The following is a 12,890-nucleotide window of genomic DNA, read 5'->3' as shown; positions in this document are numbered from 1 at the left end:
AAGTCTTCAGCTTATCCGAGGGCGGTCATTTTCAAACCGCTGCGTCATCAACATTCAGAACAAATATTGGCCCATATGAGGAAGATCAAGGCAGTTCATTGGGAAGGTCATTGCATTGTTATCTCGCAAGACTTTGCCAGAGACACTGTTATTCGAAGAAAAAGCTTTCTCAACTTGCGAAAACGTCTGGTTGACATGAATATTTCTTTTATCTTTGATGGGCCCTCGAAATTTCGTATCACTTTTAAGGGTCGTTCTCGTATTTTTTATGAACCTTCTGATTTTTCTACTTTTCTAGATAATCAGTCTGAATCTCATATGGATTCCTCCCCTGTTCCTGGTTCCTCTGGTTCATGAGCTCTGATGTGATTTTCTTCATGAAATTTTACTTCCTCTGCATAGTTGGTGGAATAGGTGTCGGATAAACCTGTTAGTTTTTCTCTGCTATTTACAGTTTTTGAGATGTTTTCTTTAATTTGATATGCTGTTTGATATATGTCTAGGTTCCTACTTTTCTTTTTCTTCTCTTGTATTCCTTCATATTCTTTCCTCTTTCAAGTTGTTTATTTTATCTTACATGTTTTTTTGTGATTTTTAATGTGTTTTCCACTCTTTCAACTGTCTGTTTGTGTAGGTGTTTCTCCTTTCCTTTCTTTTTGCTTCTTCTTCTTTATTTGTCTTTTGTATGTATCTGATCTTTTTGTTTGCAATCACTTGGCTTTGCTTATGATTTGTTATCTATATTTATTCCTTCTATTGTGTGGTTCTATATCTTGTTGTATTTCTGCTAGCTCAATGTCGTCAGCGCTGTTTAATTGGTGGCTTTTCTCTTTTGCACTTCGGAGTGCTTTAGAGGTCGGTAGTTCTTTCTTTCTTTTCAGATCACGTGTTCTTTTGTTTTACTTTGTTTATATTTCTCTTGTTCATATATTTAATTCCGTCTCCTTTTCTTTTCCCGTGATTACCATATATGTTATATTTATACTCTTTACTCATAATTGAATGTTTTATTCTCTTTTGTTACGAGTTTATTGCTATTTATTGCTCGTGTTTATTTATGGTGTTTCTAATACACTTCTGACTAGTTAATAAGCATAATTAGTTTACAGATTTATTCATATTGCAGTATTTATTGTGTATTAATTTTGATTCTTTCTTCTGTATGATTAGTTTACTCAATCTGTTTCTATTCTATGTATATAGCTCATTGTTTTTCTTCTCCATTGATGAATTCTTTATATTGTTAGTTTCTGGCTCATATTTATTCATGATGTTTTTATTACAGTATTTATTGAACATTAATTCTACATATTTAATATATAGGTCCCATTTACATGATATATGCTTACTCTTTACACATAGCTGTCTGCTTACTCTTTAGATTGACTTGTATTTATTATCAATGCTTGTTCATATATATTCATAATGTCTGTATTTCAATAGGTTTTGCGCCTTTGTATTCCCGTTCCTATTTAGTTCAGAGGTTTTTTAAGGTTCTTCCCTTCTATCTGGTTCTAAATTTTGCATTACACTGCTTCTTTTATTACCTTTTGTGCCTGTCCTTTACTTTCTTGTCTATTATGGGGCTGTTAATTTTATTATTGTCTGGTCCCTGACTGTCCCCTTGCTTGTCCCATCCATGTCCCCCCTGGTATGAATTTGGTCATCCATCGACCTCCCCTGGTGGGTCTTTTTCTTTTGCTCTTTCTATTCTATTTTCTTGCTTTTCTTTCTTTTCCTCTTCTCTTCCTTCCCCTTCTTTCTCTTTTTCTTCTTGGATCCTCGGGTAGTGCTGTTTTGTTGTGTTGTTGGCTGTTGGTCTTTTGTGAGAGCTTTGCTTGATATCTTGCTCCCTCCACCATGTTTCTTGCTCTGATTTTATTTTTGTGATAGACTGTGTCTGGTTTAAATGTAGTCTCCCTTAATGTTAAGGGATTAAATCATCCGGTTAAGAGGGCTAAAGTTCTTGACTATTGTAAATCTCTATCTTCGGATTTAGTACTCTTACAAGAAACAAAAGTTTCCTATAAAGAAGCGTTGTTATTACGGAAAGAGTGGGTTCTTAATGTAATGTGTTCGGACGCCCTTGGCAAAAAGAATGGGGTCATAACACTTATCTCTAAAAAATCTGGACTATCTGTGATTTCTGCTGAGCATGATTCTGAGGGACGCTGCTTGTTATCCAGATTGTCTGATGGTACTGCTGATCTTTATGTTCTGAACATCTATGTTCCAAATAATGATGATCCTTCTTTTTAGCAAAAGATCATTAAACAATTAGCTCCTATACCTCATAACGGCAATTTGATCATTGGTGGTGATTTTAACTTACCACTAGATCCAGTACTTGATAGGAATTCGGCTTTCTCTTTCCGTCCTCCTAGAGCTCATAAACAATTGTTAAATATGTGCTCTTCTGCGAATCTTCATGATATTTGGTATCTCCATAATCCTACGGGTAGTGATTTTTCCTTCTTTTCCTCCCCTCATTCTAGCTTTTCTTGTATTGATTATCTATTAGTTCATTCGTCTTTAGTGCAACACTCATCTTCTCCGAACATTCATCCTATTCTTATCTCAGATCACGCGGCTGTTTCTTTTTCTCTCTTAAATCTAGCTCCTTAGAGAAAACCTTCCTTATGAAGACTCAATACGGAAATTCTCCATGACGATGTTCAAGTTCAAAATATACATGATGAGATTGAACATTTCTTTTCTGATAATGATGGCTCAGTTAGTTCTCCGGTGGTTTTATGGGATGCTTTTAAGTGTACACTCCGGGGTCACATTATTAAAGTTATGGTGAAAAGAAATGCTGACATTAAAAAAGAACTTGCTGATTTAGCAGATAGTATTAAACAACAGGAGCTTCTTTTTCGGCGTACTAATGATAAACAATTGTTGCAAGCCATTAAAACCTTTAAAAATCCTACAACACTATTGTCACCAAGAGAGCACATATTGGGGTTCAGGGCCAGAAATCCAAACGGTTACTTTTAAAGAATCGTGCTGGTAAAATTCTGGCAGCGACTTTGAAATTTCAGGAGTCTAACTTTAAATCTTCTCAGATCTCTTCTATTACTGATAAATCTGGTACTACAAAATTTCAGACTAAGGAGATTCTTGAGGTGTTTCGAGATTTTTATAGTTCTCTATATACCCCCACTAATCAGTCGTCGTTTGAAGATTGCCAAGAATTTTAAAAAACTATTCCTCTTCAGTCTGTTTCTACGGCAGACGGGGAGAAATTGGGTGGCCCGATTACATCTGATGAAATTATACATGCAATCAAGTCTACCCTATCTGGTAAAGCCCCCGGGCCAGATGGATTTCCCATCATGTTCTATAAAACCTTTCTCCCTTCTATGGTTCCTCGCCTTAAAGCTGTTTTTGATGTGTTCATTCAGGAGAGCGTGGTTTCAGGTACTGCGGCGGATGCTACTATTGCAGTAATTCCAAAAGAAGAAAAAGATGTCTCAGACCCTAAAAATTATCGCCCTATTTCCCTTTTTAATATGGAGGCTAAAATCTTTGCTAAGATTCTTGCTAAAAGGTTAGAATCTTATATTCCTTCTTTGGTACACTCATCTCAGACGGGGTTTGTGATGAGTAGACTTGCTAGAGATAATATCCGTACCTTCTGCCATATTCTAGGTACAGCTAAACGGTCTACGCTTCTAGCTTCTGCTCTAGCCTTAGATGCCGATAAGGCTTTTGATAAGGTGTCTTGGCCTTTTCTTCATGCAGTTCTTCGTGCACATAATTTTGGTGTCTCTTTTGTTAACATGGTTATGTCCTTATACGCCCAACCTAGAGCGAATATCCGAGTCAATGGGACTACCTCTGAGGTTTTCAGTCTTCGTCAAGGTACTCGTCAAGGCTGTCCCTTATCCCCGCTTTTGTTTTTATTAACTATTGATCCCCTTCTTAGGTTAATTGATCTTAATCCAGATATCAAGGGGTTTATTTTTGGTTAGCATTGCATAAAAACAGCGGCTTATGCGGATGATGTTCTTATTTTTTCAGATGATATTGTATCAGCTATTCCCGCGCTTACAGATATTATTGCTCTTTTTTCTAAGGTCTCTGGTTATTCTCTTAATAGGGACAAGACTGAGATGTTCCCCCTGAATGCCTATTGTTTCCCAGCGCATATGGGTGACGCTGGTTTTAAGTGGCAATCTAAACATCTTAAATACCTAGGGATTTGGTTCTGTGCTACTTTCTATGATACGGTGGCATATAATGAGGCGCAAACTTTACTCAAAGTTCGTCAACTTTTAGATACTTGGGCCTAGATGTAGGTAATTTTATTTTACCACTTCTTAAATACCGAATTTTACCGATTCAGTATTTAAGAAGTGGTAAAATAGAGGGGGGGGGGGTGTAGGTATTACAGAATCGGTAAATACCGAATCGTAGAGATTCGGTATTTACCAATTCTGTAAATACCGATTCGGTAATGCCCATTGATTCCAATGGGCATTGAAGCCCATAGGAATCAATGGGCATTACCGAATCGGTATTTACCGATTCGGTAAATACCGATTCCAGCAAGGGTGCAGGGGTGTCACTTTGACACCCTCTAGCACCCCAAATACAGGCATGTGTGCCATGTGGCACACAGACATGCCCTAAGGGCATGTCTGTCTGTCACATGGCATAGGTGTGCATGCACACATGTGCATGCACACCTGGATTCAGTATTTTACCACCCAATTGGATTGGGTGGTAAAACACCGATTCTGAAAGGCCTTTGGGACTCAGAAGAGTCCCACCTATATCTAGAAGTTACCGAATCAGTAAAAATACCGATTCGGATTTTACCGAATCGGTAAATTTACCGATTCGGTAAATTTACAGATTCGGTAAAATTGGCCCCCTACATCCCAAAAACCCATTTACCGGTCGGTAACGGCCAAAATCGGCAGGTAAATGGCCACCTACATCAGGCCCTTGGTCCCCTAAACATATGTCTTGGTGGGGTCATATCCAAACTCTAAAAATTATGATGATGATGACCGGCTCTTCACGCCCGGATGATGACCGGCTCTTCATATCGCCCGTTGGGGGCCCTAATCCAGATATACAAGGCTCAGGCCAGGGGAGCGATCATGTACGGGGCGGAACTGTGGGGACACACACCATGCCGTAGCCTGTCACTAACAGAAAACAAGTTTATAAGACAGATAACCGCGCTTCCCCCCAGTACCCCGCTCCTCCCCCTGAGGCGCGACCTCGGTCTACGACCATTATCTGATGAAATAAGCCTGAGACCCATAGCCTTCTGGCGTAGGTTATGGAGCAGTAATGATCTAGCAGCGTACAGGGCGGAACTGGTAGAATTATTGAACCACCCAAAAGCGCTCCGTATCCCTTGGGTCAAAAACATCCAATCCACCTGCATGGAACTAGGGCTCCCTGACCTATGGACTGACCCTGCGAAAGCCGCACTGAACATCTCTAAAAGGTCCCTGACTAACGTATACCACGAACACAAATTAGCTAGGGCCCGAGTTATCCAGGCAGAAGGGTCCCTATCCTCTGTGTTTTTGCAAAGCAAGGACCTTTATAGGTTTGAGAGGGCATTGGATCCTATCTTTCCGGTACTTGCTAGGAAGCTGTTTCTCCAATGGAGATACGGCTCACTGCCCTTTCGGTCCTTTACAAGTACTTGGTCATCGCCCCCCACTACGACGCAGTGCTTGGCCTGTGATTCTCTGGAGGAAACTGATTTACATGTGGCCTTTTTCTGCCCAGCCTACAGGGCAGCGCGGAAATACTGGCTTCTCCCATTGATTAGGAATATGGGTGGCAGGGAATATGCTCCAATGTACAGGATTTTAAAATCTGATCTCTCTGGTCCAACTGTCCTCGCATTATCAAAATTTCTTACCAATGTTTGGCATACGCGCAACCGTATTTTAAAGGTGTTGGGTCCCCCTTAAAATTTTAGATACACAGTTTTTATAGTATTTTTAACATATGTACTTCCAATGTTTTAATGTTTTGACTTATTGTAATTGTATATGTGTCCTGTTTTCTTTTATGGCCAAATGGCCGAAATAAAGATTGGAAAGATAAGATTACTCCTATCATTAACTTTGTTTCTTCTATGCTTCAGGTGGCTTTTTTAGCTTCCCAAGGTGCTTTTTGGTTTTCCTCGACTCCTGTTCACACTCCTTCCTGGATATTTATTGAGCAACATCTCTCATTTCCCTTACCAACTTCTTCCTTTTTAACCACATCCACATTATCTATTCCGTTTTCCCGCTCAATTATCTTGGATACTATTGCAGCAGTTAGGTCTGAGGATAAGAAAGTAGCTACCCCGATTCATAAATCGAGGTGGTCTTCTTTGTGGCATAATCCTAGATTAAAATTTGTTATTGATCCTGCGTTGATCCCCCATTGGACTTCTAAAGGAGTGTCTTTAGTCCGTCATCTATATGACTCTAATAATGATCCGTTGCCCTTCTCCTCCTTAGCTCAACAGTTCTCGCTTTCCAATTTGGATTTCTATACTTTTCCAAAAATTAAAGTAGCTCTTGCTAAATTACGCCTGGAGCCCAATTTTCTCACTATTATGTTATTTTCCTTGTGGCTTAGATCTGGTCATGTGGCTTCCAAAATCTATACATTTTTGTCTTCTACTTCTTCTGCCGTACATACTATTACCGAACAAAAATGGTTACATCATTTTGATAAGGATATTACTGAGCATATATCTCCGGAAACTTGGCAGTTGATTGGAAAGTTTTCTCTTTGTGATAAGATTGCCCCTTCTTTAACGCAATCCAATTTTTTTTCTATTAACCTTCTCCATTGGACTCCTGTGCGTTTGCATTTGCTAAACTTGAAAGATGATGATCTCTGTTGGAGCTGTGGTTTGGCTACTGGTGATTATCCCCATATGTTTTTTACCTGTTCCCTTTTGCAACCCTTCTGGGATCTCATAAATAAACATCTTATATTAATTTTTAATACTGATTTCCAGCTTTCCTTTCCCATGGTCCTGTTGGGCCCATTAGCTTCCCGAGTGCCTTTACCATTGGATACCTTAGACTTGCAATTATTGGATCTTTTATCGACAGTTGCTGTTAAGGTAATTCTTATGGAATGGAAGTCTTTTTCTTCAGTATCATATCATATTTGGTGGGCATGGGTTTCTTTTTTACGAAGTGCACACATTTCAGTTGATGTGGCTCATCATACCCCTACTATCTCTAGTAATGTGTGGAAAGCTCTGGACACGTATATGGATTTGGCTTCAAAGGGACTGGTTGACCAGTATCCTTTTGTGTCTTATAATTGATTGCTGTTTATTACTTGTGTGGTATGTTTTTTGTGGTACTGCAGTGGATCCTTCCCTTCCTTTTCTTCATGTCCACCTCTTTCCTTTCCACCCTTGTAATTCTTGTATTCTTCTCTTTTTCCTTCTTTTTGCTGTCTTCCTTTCCACTCCCTTTCTTCTATCTTACTTTCCTTTTTCTCCCTTTCTATTTTCTTCCATTCATAATAGTGATTCCATTCACGGATATTTTGGTTCACTGACATATCCCTTATGGGTTTCTTATATTTCTCTTATGTATTATTTCCGGGAATTCTTTGTCATTGGATCAAACATAGTACTGTACTTATGAATTCTTTTAATTGATTGTATCACTATACATTGTATTTAACTAGTTCTTAGACTTTTAAAATTTAATAAAATTATTGAACTAAAGAAATGCTATATTCATTCAACATTCTGCTTCTAATCCTCCTCACTCCATCTTAAAAGCCACTACCCTTTCGAAGCTTTACCATCAGGGACTCTGCTCCTTCTACTGGAAGAAGACTACTAAAACATCTGCAAAACTTGAAGGTTCGTCTCTACCAACAACTTTTATGATTTACATTCAAAAGTATATTTCCTCGTTCATCTCCCTCTTCAAAGTTAAGCCCTATGAGCAACTTTCTAGTAGCACTAGCCCTTTACAAAAAACAATAAATTACAATTTTTTTAAAGAATACTGGAAAAAGACTGTACTTGTTTGTGCACGTGCGCGCAATCTTCAGAATTGCCCGTTGTAGGTGGCCCACTACTTCATCCCTGGCATCGCCTCCCTCCCCCTCTTTTAAAATCACTTCTAGAGACATGCGTTAAGTATCTGGGATGTACTCCTTAGGACTACACAAGACATAGCTGTGGGAAAGAGAGGCACATTTAAATAAATGTATGCAGGCACCTGAAATCAAAACAAAACCAAAAAAAAATCTGCTGTACGAAAGAACGGAGTCTAAAAATACAGCAGCGGACGTGCTGGGCGGTTGAACCGCAGACCAGGCGCTGTCTGGGTCGGGGAGACAGCGAGGAATGTGGAAGGAAAGAGGAAGCACTGACGGGGCTCCTGGTATCTTCGTCGCATGATCTCTGCCCCGTGGCGATGCTGCCAACGCCTCCCTCCTCTTCCCAAGCCTTCCTCCCCCCTCGGCTCCAGCCCAGTGATGTCAGCGAGGCCTTTCAGTCGCCGCCTCACTGAATCCAGCAGCTGTGACCAGGAGGAGGACGGGCCCGAGGAGGAGGAGGACTGTGTCTGCAAACAAGGGGGGGGTGACAAGAAAGGGCGCGCAACGGGCTTTCGTGCCCGAGAGAAAATGGCACCAGCGTAAAAAGGCAGTACCTCAGAGGACACCCTTTTTATCGCCCGAAAAGACGTATAAAATGGCTAACGTCTGGAGCCGGGAGGAATAAAGCGGCAGAGGCGAAAACAAACACCTCACTTTAGTGAGAAGCGTCACTGTGCAGTAAAAACGAAATAAAAAGTCGCGTTTTTGAAAGAGAAACTGGCACGGCGCGTTGGGGCTAAAGCGAAGCAGCGAAGAGGATAATCTGGTTGTTTTGGAGGAGGGCCGACTGGCTCCTCCTTTCTCCGCACAGACACACATACAGGGATTGCGCGGCCTCCGTGTCTTCCCCTCGCAGAGCCGCTCTCCTTCCTCCTATGGCGGCGCGATGCACATCCGGGCCAAAGCGGCCGCCACTCTGCCTCCATTACTGACCAGGCCCGGCCCAAAGCGAGGGGAGTCCGCGCCCCGGAGAGCGGCGCGCCTCCTGACCGGGCTGGGGCGCCCCCCGCCGGGTCCCTGCACAAGCAGTGCGAGCCGGGACATGTCTAACCAGGGAGTCCGGAGGAACGGGCCCGTGAAGCTGCGCCTGACAGGTAGGAAGCGATGCGGCGTGTCCTACCTACACTTCCGTCTCTGGGCTCTTTCGTTTTCTAACCTGTTAACTCGTTTGTTTTCACAACACTTTACTTCCAAAACGTTTGAGAGCATCCTCACCTAGGGTTCTTTAACCTACTGGCTTACATTTCTTATAAGACTCCTTATAGTTATAAACTCCACTCCAACATATGCACCTCCCATATTGTTGTGGGGGAATTGTAATCGCCAGACAGACCTTTAATATTTCTAAATACATTTTTTTCAAAGTTTGTAAAAGTTACAAAATGTGTTGTTATTTTGCGTTTATGCTTAGGACTGTTGCATAAAATGCTCTTGTAACTCTTCCATAGGCTCTTTTCATCCAGTTGGTTTTAGTAAGCGAAAGGTGGTTTCAAATTCAGGTGTTGAAAATAAAACAGCGGATTTTGAAATTTACACGCTTAAAGATCTAAGTAGCCTCGTCAGGTATGAAGCGCTAGTTGTGTTTTAACGTTTCTTGTTTTATGCAGATAAGTGCCTTTCTTCCTAAAACGTATCTCGCCCGTTGTAGTTAACTACATTTTACAGTTTGGCTCTAGTTCTAAATCAAGACATTGAAACCTCCCTTTCACCACCCTGCTTCAAAAATGTATGTTAGGTCCTAAATTGTCTCAGTTGATTGCCTCCCGTCCCCCAAAAAAGTGTGTGCATAGTTCAAATACTTTTCATTGATTAGGTGTGTCTTACTGTTAAATACCGAGTACTGAGTCAACCCTGCTCACAGCTTAATTTTTTTAATTTTTTATTGTTTAAACCCAGTGGGTAGAAATATTCAGGACTTGGCACTAGTCGTAACATTTTGGGGCATACACTTCACATTATTATTATTATTATTATTACGCTTCACATTATTATTATTATTATTATTATTATTATTATTATTTTCTTAAAGTAAGTGGCTGTCCATTGGAACTGAACTTTTCTAAACGGTCCAAGCTGTGTGGAAGTAGTGTGAAGCTTGACCTGTCTCTAACCAAGTTTCAAGTTGCCGTTTGATGCCTCTAGATTCCCCCAGCCATGTAGTTTTCTATGAGGACATGGAACCATTTGTTTGTGGTAGCTTCCACAGCTTTCGCCTGTTCTTTCTTTTAGGCGTTATGTTGATGGCTTACCAGTTTTTCAATCTCAAACGGAAACTTCTCACCAGTTGCAGCTATGACCCAAACTTCTTCCTAAATACAATCCATGGAATTAAAATCCTCTTTTCCATTTAATACACATTTAGCTGGGAATCCTGCTTTCTTTAAAAACATCACTTTCCAATACAGATGCATTCAATAAGAAAGTCTGGGCATTGGTGACTCAAGATATCCTCAACATAACTTTTAACAAAAAGCTGTTTCAAAGCCAGGTGAAAGGGGAGAGTTTGGTTTCTTGTCTTCAGTCTCTTGGGATGCTTAGACCTAGTTCTATGGAGGCCATTTAGAGTAACATTCATTCATCTATACTGGCCACTGTTGCCATAATTACTTGTTTTATTTATTAGCGATTCTAATCACCAAAGCCAGGTCCCAGAAGGTGCAGAGGGCTTTACGCACTGACCATAATTTACACAAACAAAAAGAATCCACCAATAGCTGTCAAGTGTTCCCTACAATGGTGGGGAGCACATCGTGTTTTTAGAATACCCCTCACACACCAAAAGGACCCTTGGTGTCACGCTTCATCATTGGGGTCTTCGCACCCCTCTACGGGATGCGGCGTGCTACTACCTACGACTACGCGGGAGCACTTATTTCAATGACTATGCGTGGTGCGTGTGAGGGTTGGATGTTAATGTGAGTGGTGGGGTTTACAAGTGAGTGATGAATTAAAAAGTGCCTGGCTCGTGGGGTGAACTCAATTCTTTTTTTTAATGGGCTGGTACTATTAAAATGTGTGCAATGAGGTGTCTGTTACGTTATGTACATCACCTCTTGTGTGCGTCAACATGTTTTGGAGATCAACTCCTTCTTCAGGACGGGGTGCACAACTCCCCACCTTACTCGCGTGTTACTATGTAAAAATGTGGTTGTTATTTACAGAAAAGTAAAAGAATGTAATGCAGTCTACAATGTACCTACAGGAATATGTCCCCGTTGTCTACTAACTGCACAACCCAAGGAAAGAGGGAAAAGAACAAATATATTGCTTCTGCGCCTTGCTTTCATTCATGGTGTGATGACCTATGAAAAAGTATATACAGTGTGGGTTGTAATCACTAGACAAATCTTGTCATTCTAAAAGTGATGGTGAACCTGTAAAAAAAGGAACAAAGACATGACTTACACACACTTAACATAAAACACACACTCTATTTTTATGTCCGTTTTGTGCCTCTGGGACTTGTATACTGTGAGTGGGATAATCAAAGGAAAGTTTGTAAAACATACTTGTTTCCTCAATCTTGTTAGCCTCATGAGCCTCCTAACGTTGCGGGTGATTTCGTGCCAATATGCTACCTAAAGGTAATAACAGGTATCGGTATTGCTGGCTACTTACATAGATTCTGTAGGTCTTACGGTGGTTTTTCAGTATACTCGCGATCTCTACTAGAGGAGTTCTCCTTGTGCCCCCACACACGGCTCTGCAGGGAATGCCGGTGTTGTATCGATCTGTGCTATATATACCCCGTTTAACGAGGGACTTGATGCCAATTAAGTGTTAAGGGTTGCTTGTACCAGAAGGAGACGATCCATATATGGGTATTCCGGCGTGTCCTACTAGCGTTCCTTGCATCGGCGCTGAGCTTCTGCGTGTTGGCCATGAGATATTGTCAGAAAGCATGAGTCTGCTTACGCTGTATGCGCATGCGCGAGTCCGAGACTTGCGTGTCTCGATATCGGCTCATGCACAAAGGGTGTGAAGTACCATGCTAGTGCCTGGCTTTAATCACAAGATGAATGTTATGCTGTCCAGTATTTACCAAAGGAACCTACTAAAGGGTAATTCTAAAAGAGCTCTGTTGAGCTACCCGATGCTTGTGGTTGGCTAAACCTTGTTTAGTTGTCTGTGTGATACCCGCCCAGACGCACTTGCTGAACGCATGCGTGACACTCAAGAGTCTCAGTCTCCGGGCTTTCTCTTATAATGCTCGATCCTGTGTCTAAGAATGGTTGATAGTTAAAATACTAATGAAATACAGGACGAGTTTAGCTGTGACAGATACTTCAAACCACAGGCCTTTTGGGTGTTGACATTCCACTATTTATAAGGAGCTCCTTGTCGGAAGAGAGATGTGTAATGCTGGGGGTGGTGTTGAGTTACTGGGTGACCGGTGGGCAAACAGCATATGTGCCACGGTCGTGAAGTGGTTATTCTCTACGCCTGGTGCACTGGGCGGAGGAAACAAGGAGAAAAAAGCATTTACAGGGAATTCAGTACGTCTTATTGTTAAATCAATTGGCCCCATGGAATATCATCATTGAGGCCCGTGATGTGGGTGCCCAAACGGAACACCCAGCGTTGTTCCTTTTGGAACAGGCCATTCTCAGACTGTAACTGTTCAATGACCATCCAGTTGAGGTCGTTCTCACAGTGTTGAGCGTCCAAAAAGTGTGTTGCCATTTTCGTGGTACTTTTCCTGCACCTCACATTGCTCTTTCATTCGTGTTTTGCCCGCTCTGGTGGTCATTCCTACATACTCAAGTCCGCATGGGCAG

General features: G+C 41.3%; 1 protein-coding gene across 1 annotated transcript in view; it reads left to right on the top strand.

Moving 5' to 3' along the window:
- The first annotated feature begins 8,302 nt into the window (after positions 1–8,302).
- Positions 8,303–12,890, top strand: part of SMURF2 (SMAD specific E3 ubiquitin protein ligase 2) — a 1,116,208-nt gene continuing 1,111,620 nt past the window's right edge. Inside the window, exon 1 of the mRNA XM_086930925.1 lies at positions 8,303–9,206. Coding sequence (XP_086787051.1) covers positions 8,999–9,206 — 208 coding nt within the window. The 5' untranslated portion in view covers positions 8,303–8,998. The remainder of the gene's footprint in view (positions 9,207–12,890) is intronic.

Source organism: Lissotriton vulgaris, chromosome 7 (assembly GCF_964263255.1).
Source record: "Lissotriton vulgaris chromosome 7, aLisVul1.2, whole genome shotgun sequence".
Classification (NCBI taxonomy): domain Eukaryota; kingdom Metazoa; phylum Chordata; class Amphibia; order Caudata; family Salamandridae; genus Lissotriton; species Lissotriton vulgaris.
This window is presented reverse-complemented; position numbering and strand designations above follow the sequence as displayed.